A 19,157-nucleotide genomic window follows, 5' to 3' on the forward strand; every position below is an offset into this window, starting at 1 on the left:
CCAGTGGCCCACAGGGGGCAGTACTTAAACACCTGCCTGACTATTTAACAACTCCACAAATTAAAAATGTCACAAAATTTTTTTAAACGTTCACTTAAACTCTAAAGGATGTGCTCAGTACAGAATAACGTGGAATAATTACAAGGTTACCGCTCATATCAGGGCTATTTTCTCCCCTTTCATTTTTAATTTCACGCATTTTATGCACTTTCAAGGGCAATTTCTGACCCTGCTTCTGTCCTGTCTCTACCTGCTTTCATCTTTTCTGCCTCAACCTGTTTCATATTCCCCACCAGCCCCTTACTAAAAGAGAAGCAAGAGCGCAGGAGAGAGAAGGGCAGAAAGACAGGAGGGCAGACAGTCAGAAACAGATGAAAGATAAATAAAGATAGAAGCTGGCCCAGCTTCAGAAAAAAAAAAAAAAAGCCTCCTGCCTCCACTCACCAGATTTCTCTGCCTGCCTTTCCAGAATCCCTAATCTTGCCTGTTAACAACCTGCCAATAGGGCCGCTGTCCTCATGAATAAACATACGGAGAGTGGAGCATGGCCCCGCAAACATGACAGCCAGCCTTCCTGTGGAACAGTGAGCACGCCTATAATGCATCCCCAGGGCTTGCCTTCGAGTCAGCCCGTCACTTAGTGCTCTTTTCCACTTCTTAAAATGTCGCCGCCTTCAATCGGCAGGCTTATGATCTTTTAATAATGACGACAGGTAGCAAATGGGTGGAGTGCTGACAGCTGGTTAAGTGACTGTGTAGGGGATGGGTGAGCAGATTTAGAGGGAATCAAAGCTGAGGCTCTGCTCGACTATAGTTTGCCAGTTTCAGGTTGCCAAAAGTCAGCTCGGCTTGTTTTCCACCTCTGATATGATCATTTATTACCTGTTTGTGAAACCTGCATGTATTAAAATTTGAGCTATAACACCCTGAAAGAATTTCATTAGTTTAGAGCTTCGGTATCTTATGTTTGAGAGGCTTTTCCACCTTGATGAGAAATTGAAAAATGAAAAAGAAAAATAGAGAAGAATCACTGAACAGGGTATCTGAACCCTGCTGAGATCATCATTCCTTTAACAAGGACGTGGCTACATCCTCTCCTCAAATCCAGCAACAACTGGAGCCAGAGGGGTCTGAGGCCTCTGAAGGCGAGCAAGTGCCTGACTGCTGAAGACGTGCTTCTCTTGCCTCCACCAGCTGCATCTGCCACAATACTCTTATCACACCCTATTTCTCCCTCTGTCTCTTCCAACTCCATACAACTCCCCCAACCCCCATCCCCTGAGCTGCTGAAGCTGCCACACGCACTGTGTGTGTGTGTGTGTGCGAGAGCAGCACTTTTGACAGGGTGACTGTGGTGATGCTGCCCTAAGTCGAGCTGAACACCCTCGGGCGTCAGTTACTCCAGCGCTACATATACAGCAGCAGCACACGGGGTACCCACTGAGACAGTGAGACAAGATCTCGCCTCCACCACCCTCCCTCCGTTCCTCCCTCTTTCTCTCTCTCTCTCTCTCTCTCTGCCTCTCCTCGCCACCAAGCATGCTTCTCTTTGCGACACGGGAACACCTTATGCATTATTAAAGACACTTTTCCTAAAAGGCTGCTAGCACATTATTCTGCAACCACAGTGACATGTCTGGATACTCAAAATGTCCACTTTAGCTCTAAAGAATGTGCTCACCCAGGTAGCTCTCTCTCTCTCTCTCTCTCTCTACAAACTGGAAATACTGTGAAAAAGCCAGAATAGCCACATGGTTTAAAGCGACAGCTGCTAACAACCACACAGAGGATGACTCACTACCTGCTATTATTTCATAGAATGAGTAAAATAAATGAAAACAGACCCCAGTCACAATTAGTAATAGAGAATATCCCATTAAAAATAGTATTGACTGTAAGTAGGAGTTGCAATTTAAAATCTAATATGATCAGTAATCCAGCAGGTGTAGGTAGTCCTCTAAACACGCAGCTGTAATGGATGTTTGTTCATCCATTTACTACTGGCCTTCACCCTTCACCCAGGAGCAATCATTTTGTTTCATGATAATGGATATGAGCACATCCTTAAAAGAATAATTATGAATAAATGTGAATAAATTGTGGCTAAAGAATAAATGTGTTATCCAACACAAGGCCGAGGTAAAACCATGTGGGCTGAGGAGATCACATTTAAATAAAACCACTAACCAAACAGCACAGCCACAGACAATCATATTGGGTCTAACTTAAGCAAAAAGGTTGCATCATACATTTAAAACAAGCACGTTTGAATGAATTAAAAACCTGACGCATGTGTAAAGAGTGAACCAATATTGAGACCACGCACAAAAACAAGTCTAACTGTAATAGGTTGCTCATACAATGACGTATGGAGGGTAGGCCAGTTGGCTGCAGCATGACACAAATGTAATTATGTGTGATAGATAGGCAACGATTAGGTAATAAGTTCCACAAGGGGGCGCCTCTAAATATGAAGAAATGGAGCTAACTTTTGGACGCTTTTAAAGTCGCCTCCTTGATAAAATAAAATATAATAAGTTAATACGTATTTATTTGTGCTCCAGAAAGTTTTAAAAAGTTGCATATACGGTTTAGAAGGGAGATGAACGATGAAAATACCCACAACACTCTGCCCCCTCCTTTACTGTTCATCATAGAGGAGAAATGCAACCAGGCCAGAGCCAAGTAACTTCCAACACTGATAACCAGCTACCTCTAACGCACGATATACGCTTCAACACAACAAAAGTAAACTTTACAAGCAAATGGAAAACTTACATTTCTTGAATGCCCCTCCTATAACAGTCCTCCCTGTCCTGTCCCCTTGCTCTTTATCGCCGTTCAACAAGTTCAGGCAGCAGAATGAACATGAATGAAGAATGAAGCTCTTTAAACTGCGCTCCTTAATGTGATGAGTACGCACGTCAGTCTCAGAGGAATCGCTGCGCGCACCATCTCTCACTCTATTTGGCGACCTGGGGGTGGGGGGGGGGGTTGGAGGTGGTGGTGGGGAGGGGGGGGGGGGGGGGGGGGAACGATCAAGAGGAGGATTTTCCTGCCACTTCAAAACAAATGACTGATCACCGTCCTGAGGGCTCTGTCAGCACCGCGCATGATGTAAACGGAAGGATTTCTGAGCAGGAGCTCCGGTGCCAAAGTGTCCATCATCCTCTCTCCAAGTGTCATTCCATCACGGCGTCAATCTGAGGCACTGTGATGTCCGCAGAAAAGAAAAACCCCCACCACTGCAAAAGAAACTTTGACCTGGCGTGCGTCCTTCCTCTTTCTGTCCTCTTTATAATTCCTTCATTTCCAAAAGACGCTTGACTCCAGCGTGCGGATCTCTGCGCGGATCTCGTCTTCACTCTCTCTTCCTTCCACTCTCTTCTTCTCCCTGACTATGAATAGGTTTCAGCCACTCAACAGGGACATGATTAGACTCGGCTGCTGAGAATATTCGCTCGCATCAACGCGTCTTCTCCTGGCCGTTTCCCCCTGCGCGGCGCAGCACCGACGGCCCAGACGGAGATGACGGGGAAGATAATGCGCTCCCAGGCTCTATTAGATGAGACGCACACTCAGCTTGTTTCACCCCCCTCCTCCCCCCCACCCCACGCACACCTATGGTTTCTCTCCCCACCCCTCCAGCCCTTCTCCACCTCGCAGTCAACCCCTCCCCACCCACACACATTCACACACTCACACGCACGCACGCACACACACACGCACCATCCTCTTTCGGGACCCGTTAGTAAGTCAGGAGGGAGGAGGATTGCCTGTAGTTGAACCCCTTTTGGTGGAGTTCTCCAGTCGCCTCATCGCGTTAAATTATCTAACAAATGCGCGCGTTAATACAGTCCCAAAGGAATTATTGCATCCGGGTAAAATATTTGGAGGAAAAGCTCCCAGCTGACTCGCAGTTGGATATTATTACTGGCCATCCGAGCCACAGTGTGAACAAAAATCCTTGATATTTGATGAAAAGTGTTACTGCATTTTTGTTTCTGTCTCCTCAAAAGCCCAACCCTTTCTGAGCAGGTTTAAAAGCCACATTGTGCTTAATTCAGCTGAGTGCTCATCACTATATGTAGCTTATAAAAGAAATGTAAAATCTGAAATATCTGTCACAGGTCAGAATGGTGCGTAATTCTTCCAAAAACGCGATTTGACTCGATTATGTGAATTAAAAAAAAGCAGAGTACCTGTGTAGATTTAGCGTCCTTTCATCTTCCAAGTTGTTTAACTTAACTCCAAAAAGATATAAATTAAGGAGGGTGTGCATCTCCTGATTATGAGAGTTTTCCGTTTCTGTGTGAATAAAATGATTATGATAGGAGAAGAGGGTCACTCCAGTGCGAAGGCGTAGGTGGAAGTGCCATTCTAAAAAAAAATAAGCGTTCAATTGACCTCGGTTAATAAGGCAATAAATAAATAAATAAAAACACATGAGGAGTGGGGGTGTTAAGCTACGCATTTATTATAATTTGACACAAAGACTCACAGATCTGCTGTTATAAACTGGCGTGTTTTTCTCAGGAGAGACTGGATCAACTAATGATGTTATGACAAGCGACACATTCTGATAATCTTTGCTTCATATCTACCCTACAATAAAACTGCTAAAAGCAAAGAGCAAATTTGTCCAAGCTTTGAATATGCACCGTCTTCTCACATCATAACTGATTACCACAAGGAGTGAGAGGAGTGACAGAGGAGGGTGTTAGAAGGAGTCGGGTCATGACACTTGGCGCACAGGTTTAACTCGCAGCAGGTTGACAAGCGTCTCTAAACAGCTGAATCTGTCGATGTTTACAGTCTGTATGCAGCCTATAGACCCCGAGAGGCCCTGATCACTCTGACCTGTGATGCTGCTTGTAACGTTGAAGGATAAGAAAGAGGAAAGATGCGCCATGCTCTTCTTTTTAGCACAGAGGGGTTGGTTTTAAAATATGAGATGAAGATAAAAGGAGAATCAAGCATGCAAATTAGGTCGCACACTGTATGCCACATTATTTAGGCTACAAATGACAAGGAATTAAACGTGTCGGGTCAATGATTATCCGCAGAGCATTACTGATTTAATTCAACAGACTTGGATTTGGAAAAAAAACAGTGTCCAAACCGCCTTGGTTCTGTGCGCGCACAGCGCGTCCATGTTTCCTTTTTAGTCTCACATCCAGGTGAATTTTGCACAAAATTGTAATAATTATGCAGTTTGCTCAAAGAAACAAAACATGTCTTTGTGCTTTACAGTGTCTATAGACTCGCTACAGCATTAACACCTGACAGCTTTTTGTTTTTCCCACCAAACGTGTCGCTTGTGTTGATTAGTACATTTCCACGCGTGGGAAAGGTTAGGTATTGAATGAAAGCTGACAAAACATAACCGAAAAAATAGCATCTGTCCTCAAAATAGTCGGCTTACTTTCTCTAATCACGACGCACAATTTGGCCACCCACTCGGCGCGCGTCGTGGCGAAGCTTCAAAAGTTTACGCGCCCCAGCATCCAGTTGGAGATTAGTGAAATCAAAAGAAATCGGCTGTCTGAGCCTCTCACCTTGGTTTTCAGTGCTTCATACCGTCGAGGACAGCCAGCCATGTAGCCTGTTGCAGCCAAATAAATCCGCTTTAAATCGGGACATCTTAACGCGGCGCAGGAACGGGAAACTCGCCGTGAAGCGACCCGCTTGTCTCGGCCGCTCCCGGTGAATGGAGGAGAGCTCCTGGTACCGGCGCAACGTCACTTAGAGCCGGGCACACAAGTGGCGACGATAGGATAAAAATCCTCCAGAGTCCTGCAAGCCACGTACATGCAATGTTTAAAAAAGTTCGTTAAAATGAAGCGGTGATGCTGGTAAGAAACACAAGATTCCAAGTGGCTCCTGTAAAAAAGAGCCTGAGAGCGACCAGGCTCACTGCTCTCAGACACAATGAGGCGGTGAGGCTTTGACAACTGACTTTCACCTGAAGTTTATTTCTTTGCTGAAGCCAATGAGAAGCAGCTGAGTGCAAACATGAACAGAAACATCTTTAACTGGAGTCATTATTCTATTCATCGTAGACATTTTTGCACTAAAGAGGGAGTTTTCAGTTATATTCAAACCTGACACATTTTTTTTGTGACAAATATGAGATCACATGCAAATCCAGGCGACAGTAGCAGCATAAGAAGCAGGAATTTGAGGGGGATCTGTTGGACTGCTTAGTGGCATAAAGCTTTATTGCACAAAAACAGCAAGAAATATAAAGCTCTCAGGAGGGACTGATGGGAAAAAATCACTTGCTAATGATGTAAAAACCGCTTCCCAGAGACAAAAAGCAATGAGGGTAAATGTGGTCTTAATTTTGAGCAACTGCTTCCAGATACAGAGGCTGCCACTCACCTTGTTGTTTACAGTCATTATTCAAAGCTAGGGCAATTTATTTGACAATGATAAACCAATTTTCAAACTACATGGCACATTTTAAGTGACAAAGAAACTGGAATATTGACAGATCTCTGGCACAATGTGCAGTAGCCTCTAATGGACAAAACATTACCACAAAAAGGAGGTTTAAGCAATCAAATGAGTGGAGAAACTGAAGAGAAACATGCAGTGTAGCTAATATGATACCACTTGCTTACTTTTCCCAATTTTTCAACAGTTGAAAGTGTTCAAAGCAGCGTATGAACCAGAAAGTTTCCAAAGCTGGAAATCTCAACAACAAGCCGAGCTGAGTTGAATCACTGATATCGATTACTAAAGCCGATCAAATCCAACAGATATAAAGTACACTAAGGTGGTAATTTTGGCTCATGAGACAGTTCAGATCTGAGTTAATTCATCTTTAATTGTGACAGGGTGGAAGAGAAGGATACAGTGGTGACAGCTCTCCATGCAGCTGTCTCTCTGTTTCCCTCCCTTCTCCGAGCCCAAGGGCAACTTGCCTGACATGAAAGTCTTTTTCTAATTCACTCAGCGACAAGAAAGAGGAGTGCATATTGGAAAGCTACCAAAGAGCACATTTAATTCCCACTTATTGACTCAATACAATGACACTGTATAATATGTTCACTCACAATACATTTCTGAAGCTCATCTGCACACTGTTAAGCTCTTTTCCGTCTTTTCTCCCAAGGCCTAACACTAAGCTCGAGCAGGCTGGGTGCTCACACTGTGACTCTGTAAATAAAGGAAGACACCATTAAAAGGCTAAAATACTTAAACGGCAAGATATTGCGCATGTATATTAACATGTTAGGTCGTCTATGTGAGAGAAGAAGTGTTAGAGGTCAGCGAGGGGGGAGAATGAAAGGTGTTTGGGTTACATACATGCACGCAAGACCATGTGTCTTCAGATCTATCCCATTTCAATAGATGGCTCTTTACTTGAGAGACCAGTAATCACGTGGCCCCATGTTCCGATATCTCACCTCCACCCATGAGCGTTGTTAAGTTTCCTCTTTTTTTCTCTTCTTGTCATATCTCATGATGGTCATTAGAAAATTGATGGGTAAAGCTGTTTTTGCACATCCCTGTCTGGCGGACGCCAGGCACAGAGGTATTGGATTTTTTACGCCTGTTCAATGGAGGGTAATGTTGCCTTCATCCGGAGGAGTGTGTTTGTTAGTTGAGGGGGGTTGGAAGGAGAAGAGGAGGGGGCAGGTTATTCATGAAGAGATTGTGTTTAAGCTTGTGCTCGATACACTTTTATGTGGTAAAATACAGCTGTGTCATCAACCTAAACCTGAGAGCGCACAGGACTGCAAGAGACAAATGGAAGTTCAGGTAAATCTGCAGAACAGACAGTAGTGACTTCTGACCGTCAACTGGAAGAAACCTTTCATATGTAGTAATGGTGATGGGTAAAAGAAAATGTGCAAAAGTATTAATGTTTAAGTCGCAAAAACAGCATTTCAGAAAAGAGAAAATGTGTTTTTCCTCCAGTCTTGTGCAGATTTAGTGAGTTCACATTTTTTGGACAAGGTGAAACCTGCAAAGCGGCATCTTAGAGCTGAGCAGAGAAATGAAAGAGATGTGTTTTTCTGTGCAATCACTTCTCTGTAACTTTGACTTTGTGAACTTTTGATTTCCTTGCTTGCATGATACAGACAAGGTGAATGAAGATGGCAGCTTCAGAGTTGCTGTCTTTACTTCCGAGCTGTCTGACTACGCAAAGCATCCTAACTTCTCTTTGCGGGGGAGACACTTGGTGAGAGTCAGGACAAATACAGTTCTCACATTGCAATACGGGATGTCTTCGGAGGAGTGAATCGGGTCAGTCTCACCACCTTTATGCACCTGCTCCATTTGGACTTTGCGTCAAAGGTTTATCACGGTTCTTTCAGCCTGGCACTAACCCTCAGCTCCAATCTGCTGCCTGCAGACCTCCACTGCTTATCCAATCCTGCACGGTGTCCTAAACCCATAACCCAACTCCCCTAAATTGAAATATCATATTAAGTTATAAAACAATACCTGAGAAGAATTACATAGAAGCATAATCCAAAAAGTGCATGATTGGAAAAGGATTAGTGGGGAGGGGGAGGGTTTGATGGATTTGTACTTTGCTCACAGGGTGAGAGCCGTCTGCCTCGGACTGATTGTGAATCGGGGCCATCCCGTTCAGATTTACGTGCCCCTGCGAGTGATTTGGGATTTACTTTCTTAACAGGCACAGTCCAGATCTGTCTTCGTTGTACGGTGTGTGTCCATCCATGAAGTCATGCCTCAGTGCATTCAGCTGGATGCATTTCTGATAGGAAGTGGCTTTCTTGGCTGAGATTTGCAGCTCAGGGCTAGAATAAATACTGTTTCTCATTTAAATAAATGTAGTGTTTTATTATTGTTGAGAGCAAATATAGGGATATACAGTGGGACAGTTATTTTGGGGCAGTAGGCACATAGGTCAGTTCCTGTTGCTAACGATAATGATGACAAATGGTCTCGTCTGCTGGGCTCCAGAGAAATGAAGTCCACCACTCAAGGGGTCGGTCCACCAAATTAGCTTTTGTCAATACCATGTTCCCAATTTGTCCTCTCAGGATGTGCTGACAGAAATATTGGTTACTGTAACTGACTGTGGGAATTGAATCCTATTGGCTTATTCACGGTGTCATTAGCATATGAGGATGAATGGGCGGCCATGATTAGATACCGCGCCACCAGAGTCCAGTCAGGTTTCAGCAGCGATCGAAAATGAGCTCAGTAGAAACGCATTCAATGATTTTCACTCGACTTTTATGTGATGGTTGAAGTTTAGGATTCATATGACCCATAGAGAGTTTGGATATCCATGTTAATCAGGTCATTATAACACATCAACAGAAACAAATGACTGCAGGAATAAATAGGCCTCCAACACTACTGACAAATTAAACCAAATGACATTATGGAGATTTACATTTTTTTTCCCTACTGTAGTTTCAGAATACATAATTCATAGTTTTTGTCACACAGGGCACTATTAGATTCCATCAAGCTGACAATGAGGTGTTGAATGTGGAGGTGAAATACTCAGAGATCCATCACTTTTCATGCAGTATAGTTAGCATGTTTGTAATATAGTAAAAAGCCAAATTTAGTTTTTTTTCCCTGATAAGTCAGGCTGTGTTACAACTTTATGTTACAGTGACATCAGTGCTGTTACTTTTCAACAGACTGCTGTCAGGATTGACATCAAACAAAATGTTTTCCTAATTTTCTGAACAATGGGATTCTTGTAAAACGAGCTCAGACTGTTGTCAACACAGATGTGAGGAGCTGAACACTGTGTTCCCATCTCTCCTGAAGGTGGACAATACAAGGACAAACCCATATCACCTCTGTCACATAAAAACCACATGAGTTGACTTGAGGTTTGTTGAACCAGGACTGTATCCAGGATTTTAGAAATACTCATCAGTCCTGCCTGTGGCTTTAAAAGAGGTTTTCTTTTCTGCCCGATTTGTTTAGAAAAATGATTTTCTTCATCCACTGTGTAGGCTTATTGTTACATGATTTGATAGATCCTGGACAAATTTTGTAAAAAAAAAAAAAAAAAGTAAACATAGATCTAATTTTTAAATCTAATTGCTACAAAAAATATACACATGGAATCAGAGAAAGCAGCCAAACACACACACAAAACAAAGATCTGAAATGCTGGGGCCAAGGAAACATTTCAGAAAGAGTCAATTTAGTCACTGGTCATTATTCTAAATTTCTTCAAAATTAAAAGTTAGACACAGTATCAAAACCCAACAAAAAACTCAAAATATTGAGAACATGACCTCAGTGGTAGCTACAGCGCTGCTTGAAATAATTTCTGATCAATGAAATCTTGCAACACCTCATTACCAATACTCTAAATCAGCTAAATGTTTGTTTGTTTTTTTCCTTTTCCTGATATGATGACTATAAATATTATTTAATAACAGTCTGTGATGCTCCAGAAATTGTTCTATTCAGTGTTCACTACATTTTGTGGTGAGTTCAAAATAAAAAAAATTCAATACTCAATAGTACTCAAGTTCAAATTGAACAGTTTTCTGCACAAATGAACACATAATGAGTCACTTCTTGTCAGAGCAGAAGCTACTATTAAGTCCAACAGCAGAATAGTGAGAAGACACAGATCTGAGGAAGAGTCAGTAAGTAGTTGTTCAGCTCAGTAATCTTCATTATTAACAGTGGTGGAAGAAGTATTCAGATCCTTCAATTAAGTAAAAGTACCAGCAAAGCAATGTAAAAATACTCCATTACAAGTAAAAGTCCTGCATGAAAAATCCTAAAGTATTAAAGTAAAAGTACTAATTTCTGCTCTGACTGATATATTATTATATATGACATTATTAGATTATGGTGGAGCTAGTTTGAACTATTTTATATAGAGTTAATGAGTTTAGTCCAGTGGTTCCCAACCTAGGGGTTGGGCCCCTTCAAAGGGTCACCAGATAAATCTGAGGGGTTGTGAGATGATTAATGGGAGAGGAAAGAAGAAAAAACAAAGTTCTGATACATGAATCTGTTTTCACTTTTTCTCTAATCTTTGATTTTTGGTGAAATATTGGATCATTTGAACATTTATTGAAATGAAACCATGTGAGAAGTTTAGAGGGAAAAAATCACTATTTGGTGGAGCTGTTAGCAGCTCATAGACATCTGAAACGTGACCCGACTACACACTGCTTTTTATAAGATGTCAAAAGCCAAAAATGTTGGAAACCACTGGTTTCATCTTCAACAATGTGTTGTATTTTCTGAGCATGGAAGCATAAATTAGCATAAAATGGAAATACTCAAGTAAACTACAAGTATTTAAATATTGTAAATTTTAGTAAATGTACTTAGTTACTTTCTACCACTGAGCATTAAGGGGTTTGGGGTTTGTGACTCATATGACTCTCTGTAGAGCAGATTATCTGTCCATACTGGTCAAGAAAGGCCTCGGTCAAAGAGGAGGTCAAGAAGGTCACGGATCTGAAACTGACAACAAAACTGAACTTTATGCATAGTGCAAGACTGAAGCATAATTGGTGATATCGTATCATAATGTGTGATGGCTTTTAGAGCAGGAACAAGGTAAACTGTGAAGTTGAAGAAAACATTGAATGCAGGCCAAATCTACATCAGAAGAGCTACAAAACAAGGATGTGAAGGCCTTTGAGTGGAACCGACTGAAACACAGACTTCAATTTCACAGGAAGATTTGTGGAATCATTTGTAGCAGATGTTTTCTGCCCAACTTAAATTAGCTTGACTGAATCTAAGTGGGAAAATGGGAGAAAATCCCAAATTGCTATGCTGACAAATGCATTATGGTATAGCGGTTAAAGCATACTGTATACTGTAAGAATAGAGAAAAAAATCATTCTAAGCTGTTATTAGGGCAGTTGATTGATTAAATATTTTTGTATCATATTTTGTATACATTTGCAAAACTTTATGCAGAATTTTGTGAAGCTTGTGTAATAGGATCATTTGTGTAAAGCAGTGACAAATCTCAATTTAATCCATTTTAAAATGGAGACACCAAAAAATGTTGAAAAATTCATGAGTTTTAATGCTTTCATTGTATGCATTCTGCACACACACTGCCTTAGTCTAGTACAGAGTCATAGAAACCTGACATCTAGACTGTCTGGTCTGTCAATCCTACTGTCTGATACATACTGGAGAGTTTTTAGAGGTGCTGAATTTGAAATATTTTAAGATCAGCACAACATAATTTATTATACTTGATCACATTACACTTTATTTCCACCTGCAAATCATCACCGCTACTGTCAAAAAGTTGAAACATTTCTAAAGACACCTGCTTTTGTTGCGACTGCAGTTCAGGGTTCTGGTTGTTCTGTCTCTCTGTTCCCACTTATTCATCGGCCATTGAACAATGACTCTCGAAATAAGATAGATTAAGCACATTGTCTATTGATTGGCTCCTAAATTGCTGTGCAATACAAGACAAATAATCCCATTTCAAGTTTTAACACTTGTTTCTAAAGGTTTCCAAATCATTTCAGGCAGGAAGGGATCACAATTAGTTTAGCATTTAGCAGCCAAGAGTGGCCACGCATGCATGAGTGTGATTCTGGGCTTGACAGTAGCTGCCTGCGCTGCATCTGACATTTCCATTCTCTGGACACCTTCCTTTGTTCTGACTGCAGGGCTTTTTTTTTTTTTCTAGGTACCTGCAAAAGCTGAGATGATATTCAGCTACTGTGTGTGCACATTAGGGCAACTGCAAGGGTAGAATTTAATTTCAGATGTGGTCACAAGCAGGGTTTTAAGTCGGTCTGACTGACTGACTGATCTCTGGTGCGAAACAATACTGCTGTGATTATTTCTATAGCAAAGACACTGAACGCTGTTTAACAATCACATGTATATTCTAATATTGTATAATTTTTAATTGTCTGTGTGAAAACATTTATTTTCCTATCCACAACTCTTTTAAGCAAATTTAACTCAAATGCTGTGATCTTACACACACCCACAATTAGAAATATGACCTTCTAGAGAGTGTTAGACATCACAACACACAGTTTTTAACATCTGAATTTAACCATCAAAAGTACTTTCCAAAAAAAAAAATAAAATAGAATAACCCCAAAAGATCCAGGTGATGGCTGTTAGGAATATAAAGAGCAGCTAAACTTCAAGTTTGTTGGCTCCATATGGTTCTTCCTGGGCACTATAGCTGAAGCTCGCCATAGAAAGTGTTTTTATCAATGTGCTGTGACTTCATGGATGATGACTACTTTTTTCTCGACGTTGCTTTCTGTATATGTCCTCCTACTGTATACTGATCACATGCATCAGGAGCTTGATAGCGTCACTGTATTTTCTTTGCAGCTGCTCATTTTACATTTTGTCTAGCTACTAACGACTAAGAATCATCATCTAATTTGTCTAATTTGCTAAGTAAATCAGTCTTTGTAACAAATTTCAAGAGTGTCTTGTGTTTTGGTGTTAGGTCTTTGCTTAGACTCTGTAATGCTTTATGTTTCAATACAGAGCTAATATCTCTCATAAACTCACCATAATACTCAGATGTAGGATTTGGAGTTTCTAATTAATTAACAGAGTTAAATCTTCTACATTAAGAGAAAGTGAGGTTCAAGAAAACCAGTAAAGACAGTTTAAAGTCAGATTTACTCTTCAGATTGTTCCATGAATCTTTGATAGTGTTTGGATAACTGCAAGCCATTAGTAATCTTTTTATTTTTTTATGACAGCAACTACCAATTATTTTGTTTTAGCTCCCAGTGGAGAGGCTGTCAACAGCATATGTATTCAATCAGCCGTCTGTTGATTCACAGTAGTTGATTGGATGCACATAACTCATTTCTACTCATTATTCAGGCTCAGAATGTTGAAATGTAGTTGAGTTTCACGAAGGTCATGAGACAAAACAGTTTCTGAAAGATTATGATGGCAGGCGCACTTAACACAAGGAAAGGTGAATAAATAACTGGGAAGTTGTCAGTTGACTACCTTTTTACACCTGTTCTAGTTACACATAGTATTATATTATGATGTATTCCTTTTTGTCTAAAAAGAAATGGAAGCTGAATAAAATTGTATGATAGTTGATGACTATTAGCATAGCTGGATAATGTGAGAATACAGAGCTCTACAGAATGAAGAACATCTTAAATCTTCATCCAAATGGAAACCAGAAGTTTTACAATTACAGTTCAAAAATGTGATACAGTCATTATTCACTCTTTCCCCAAATGACTGACAATACTCTTGATTTGTGGACACTATACCTTGTGATTAATTTCAAATGCGTTCATTAGGGGGTGGGTTCACATTTGTACTAATGACGCTGACACAAATGGAAACCATATTTCAAGCGACGAGGTGCGAAAGATGAATTATCAGCTAACAGTTTCAAGAATCTATGCACGCTTACATAAAGGTTTAATCAACACATTGTCCTTGTATTGACCTCAGAGTAACTAAATTCTCCTGTAGGAGTGGATTAATTATTAGTATCTATTCGGGTGTGACAAATACTGCCCAACAAAGCCAAAGGGCAGCACAGTAAGCAGGAGCGCACTTGTAGCACTGTAATTCATATTTGATTTTTAACTACTCATCATTCAGTATAGAAAGTAAAAGGAATGAATAACAAATATAAAAACAGATGTTATGGTGGCCAGTTTGTGTCATGTGATTGAGGTGATGATCTGTTTGAATAATAATATTCAAAATCACTTCTCACTAACAATAAACAGTATTTTAAGTATTTCATCTACCATTTCACAAATGTAGATTCTAAAAAAGCATTTTTAAAGTAATAATTTGCCTAATGAAATGCAGTGCAGTTCTCCCAGAAGAGGATCAAGACCCACATTTAACGAACGGTTCACTCTCAATAAAGTCATTTAATATGAATGTTTAAACCTGCAGATTCCTTGTGGCAAGTAATAGATGTGTGACTGAAGTCGTACCGGGACACATACTGAAGATTTTTTTTTTTGTAGCTGGCTACTATCTATTTAGTTTGTAGAAGACAGGACTCGTGACAAATGAAACAGTCAAACAATTTATTAGAGTCTACTTCCCATTTGTTCAATATTGAACAGTTTGTACATGACTTCTCTTTGACACACAGAGGTGTCTGTTCACCAAACTTAATGAAAGTCCCTGCAATGCCAAAAAAACTCCAAACCAACTTTCTGTATATTGACTCTGAGGCATCATAATGAAACCAAAAAGACTGATCAGTGAGCAGATATTCTTCAGTAAATAAATGATGCGTGATAAATGTTCACCAAACTATCAAATTTTATTATTTATGCATGATTGTTCCTGTTAACTACAAGATCATTTTTCACTCACTTCAGTATAGCAAGGTGTGGCCTGTTTCGATCGAGTCAGTGCTTTCTGTCAACAGATGACAGCATGCGCTAGCTTTAAACCAAAATAATGAGCCAATTTGATGCTTTATTAAAAACCGAATACCAGCCAGTGTTAAACACCTCCTGCCTGACTAGAGCTAGTCCAAGTCAATATAGTGGTTTAATTCTGTTTCGATTGCAGCATTTTGATCAGGTTCCACACAATATGCATGTTTGAATTTATTAGAAAATCAGATATCTGAAGCTTGGTTTTGAATTTATTCAACAGTTTTTAAGAACGCCGGTGAAACCTGCCTCACTCTGCCTTAAGGAGCTTCAGACCCACCTAAAAATATTCGACGGATCTGACATTTAGTAGTTTTAGTCTCATCAGATGGCGAAACACTGTTTCAAATGCTGTTACCACCATGATAACAATAAAATTGGTAAAGGCAGCAATTAACTACGTCACTTCCATGAAGTTGGGAGACTCACAAAAGACAGATTAAAAGAGAATGGTCAAAATCTGTGCAGCAGAGGCCACAATATTCTGACTTTGAGTCACTAGTATGGGTCAAGCTCCAAAGACACTACATCCTACATTTCCCATAATGCAACTGGAAAGGGTCTTTTATTAGACCCTCAAAACCTCTTAAATGCCCACTTCTTTCAAACTCTACAACTACGGTCTGTAACACAGGCTTCTGTTAAAAAATTCAAGTCTCAAGTCAGAGCAGAGATAACCCTGATGACATCATCAGGGTACTCCTGCTCATGAGTAAACTGATCTTCTTGTGTAAAATCAGGGGAGTGCCCCTTTAAAAGTCATACTGCAATATTTTGATACAGTATGCAATACAAAAATATCAATACCGGCTTTCAAAAACATGTTGGTTTGTTTATGTGAAGCTAACTAAAATGCAGTAATATAGGTGTTAAGGATATGCATTTTTATTCCTCCAATTCAGGTGTCAAATTATTTATTAGGTGTGACAACAAATGTTGTACTGTTAGACATATCGTAAACAACTCCAAACAAAGAGCATGTATTGTAGCTCACATGTTAGATTGTAGTTGCCACTTTGTCTAAAAATCTAAAAATGCACTAAATATTTGGCCTGTTGAGATGAGTAAAAACCAAACTCTTGTGTATAGATGTCAGCTGAAGCATTGCAGTGCCTTCCAATTGGATTTTTATAGTTTTTAAATATGATAATAATAATCTACACAGCAAAAATACCAGCAACTGCCCTACTTTGTATCCATACACGCGTACAGTGAGAAAGTTTAGGTCTAAGTGGCAGATAATATTAGATGAAGTTCAAGGACTTGGGCATTTCAGTGTGCTGCCTGGTGACTGTAACATGTTGGTGCGTTCACAGCCACCACACTACGGCTGGGCCTCAGAGCTCCAGTCAGGGATAGAAAAAGTCTTGGATTGTTTTTTCTGCTCTCCTATCGTGTAGTCCACATGGATGCATATATGTCTGGCGCTGTGCTCCGAGGGATACATGCTGATCTCTCCGGTAATCAGCGTATCTTGCACCACATCTACCGGAACGTCTAGGTACAGCACCGCCTGCTTCCAGTGAGTCTCCGGTTTGAACGGGGACGTGGAGAGCACAAGCGCTTGCGGCTTGTCCGGGCAGGGGAAAGTCACCGTGAAGTAAACACAGAAAGCGTTCACCGCCGCCGAACCGAAGGACTCGCATCTGAAGTTGCCCTTCACCGACCGCAGCTCCTCCACGGTGACGGTATGCAGGTCGAGCTCGGCGAAGCGGGCCGGATGGGAGAGCACGTCCTCCACGGTCACAGAGTTCACAGTGATGTCCGAGTTCATGATGCATTTCCTAGCAAAGTCGGACATGCAGGACATGTCCACGCCGTACTGGTCTTTGACTGTGTACCAGAAATGTAAGCGGTCCTCCACCACCGGGTCGCTGATGGGTGCGATGTAGAGTTCGGCTTTACTGGGCAGGATGACACCGCCCGGCTGTCGCAGCCACTTGTCCCGCGCGTAAAGGACCGAGTTGAGCATGGACTCGTGTAGGAGCGCATAGCCCATCCACTCGCTCACTATCACATCCACCTTCTCCGGTAGGTCCACCGTCTCCACCGTGCCTCGTATAACTTGGATTTTATCCTCCATGTTGTTCTGCTTCACTATTTTCTCAGCCTGCTCGGCGATAGAGCAAGCTTCAACCGCGTACACTTTCTTGGCACCGGCTTGTGCACAGAAGATGCTCAGCACGCCGGTTCCTGCCCCGACATCCAGCACAACTTTACCCCGAATACACTCACTGTTCCTCAGTATCGCCATCCTGTACGTGTTGGTTCGTACATGGTCCGCTATCATTTCCTCGTGAATAGTCACATCGGAGTAGCTGTCAAAGTACAGGCTGTCCTGTCGGGTTTTATCTAATTTTCTTTTCTTTACAACATGAGACATCTTTTCGCGTTTTGTGCAGCAACCTCAGCAGTGTTTTGTCACGCTACTTCCTCATTGTGGAATATGGGACTTGTAGTTTTCCGCGGCTCGTGATACCATACATCCACGTTTTAAATAGACTACAAGTCCCACAAACACACGAAAGTGACGCTAAAGTGGGATTGCTGCATTCACGGTTAAGGAGAAGGTGGTACATATGAGATTCCTTTTTTCTTTTGGTTAAATTAAAACAAGTATATGCTACAAGTTTACAACACCTTCTGTCTGCAACTTGAGTCTACAATCACAGACACGCCAGGGGGAGTAAAGGTTGTACTAATAAATAAATAACTTGTAAAGCTTACAGTGGTTATACGTTTTAACAGCTTTTTTGTTTGTACATTCAGATATTGAAGAAATTCATTTTTTGATATGGACAGTCAGCTCTGAAAAGTTTGTCTTTTTGCTTAAAAATATGGATTTGTGAATATAAAATTTGTCCAAGATAAATATGAGATTCTCCTCCTGTGCAAAGTAGTGAGTAATGACAGAGAAAATGCTTCCTCTCTGCTTGTCATATCAGGTAGTTTCGTCTCCAGTTTTGTTCTTCATATGTAGATTCCCTATTGATACATTTTATTTATTTTTCTTTTCATATTTTTTTATGTGTTTTCTTTCTGAAATGATAAATTTGCCCCGGATTCCCATACACGGATACAGTGTGTTTGGAAGGTGAAGAATGAATGATTTTTTTAGTATTTTAGATGGCATTGTTGTAATGTATAAAAATACACAATGACTAATTATTTCTCATTACTGTCACTATAATATCTGGTTGTGCAGTATCCATATGAATATATTGTCTTTTAGGGAAAGATGTACAATTCTGAAGTGCTATTGTTTTAAAATTTCTAGCAGCTGTTTTTTGGTACCTGTAGCTTTTTCTCTGACCTATGCTGAAAATAATATTATATATATTATATTATATTTTCAGCATAGGTCAGAGAAAAAGCTACTGGTACCAAAAAATTGGTATAGTCATTCATTTGTGTATGCCTTTAAACATACAAGTCATTTTAGAAACACAAAAAGATCAATAAATGTGAAATAACTCCCCATCACTGCCATGCATCTTGTGGTTTATAATGTGGTTATTACTAACAGCTGGAATCTCCTCAACTTCTTCATTACTGCCCCCTCACACTGCATATGCTAAAAAACATTCATAATAACTTCTCACTGCCATTTGGGGTTGTTGATGTACAAAATTATTTTTTGCACTGTGCATTGTGCACCACATGATGCTACACTAAAGAAGCATGATCAGATTCATAATAGTGTGTCATCTTGTCACGTTACTTTTGCTGTTTTTTATATTTCAGGGAACATCCATCATCAACTGAAGCTATAGAATA

General features: G+C 40.6%; 2 protein-coding genes across 8 annotated transcripts in view; both read right to left on the bottom strand.

Annotated features, from left to right (window-relative positions):
- ntng1a (netrin g1a) overlaps positions 1-3,587 on the bottom strand; it is a 105,310-nt gene extending 101,723 nt beyond the window's left edge. For 2 of the 7 annotated variants that reach the window (XM_067578077.1, XM_067578076.1), the window contains exon 1: positions 2,779-3,587. The gene's annotated coding sequence lies outside the window, so the exon portion shown is untranslated. The remainder of the gene's footprint in view (positions 1-2,778) is intronic. The other 5 variants (XM_067578079.1, XM_067578078.1, XM_067578081.1 and 2 more) reach the window with 3 other exon arrangements.
- An 11,419-nt stretch (positions 3,588-15,006) lies between these two features.
- prmt6 (protein arginine methyltransferase 6) lies at positions 15,007-17,809 on the bottom strand. The gene has a single exon (XM_067578210.1). The coding sequence runs from the start codon at positions 17,761-17,763 to the stop codon at positions 16,705-16,707; it is 1,059 nt and encodes a 352-aa protein (XP_067434311.1). The 5' UTR covers positions 17,764-17,809; the 3' UTR covers positions 15,007-16,704.
- Between the last annotated feature and the right edge of the window lie 1,348 nt (positions 17,810-19,157).

This window comes from Thunnus thynnus, chromosome 21 (genome assembly GCF_963924715.1).
Source record: "Thunnus thynnus chromosome 21, fThuThy2.1, whole genome shotgun sequence".
Classification (NCBI taxonomy): domain Eukaryota; kingdom Metazoa; phylum Chordata; class Actinopteri; order Scombriformes; family Scombridae; genus Thunnus; species Thunnus thynnus.

Bases quoted from the DNA above. Each gene is read 5' to 3' on its own strand.
- prmt6 (XM_067578210.1), bottom strand. From the start codon at position 17,763: ATGTCTCATGTTGTAAAGAAAAGAAAATTAGATAAAACCCGACAGGAC.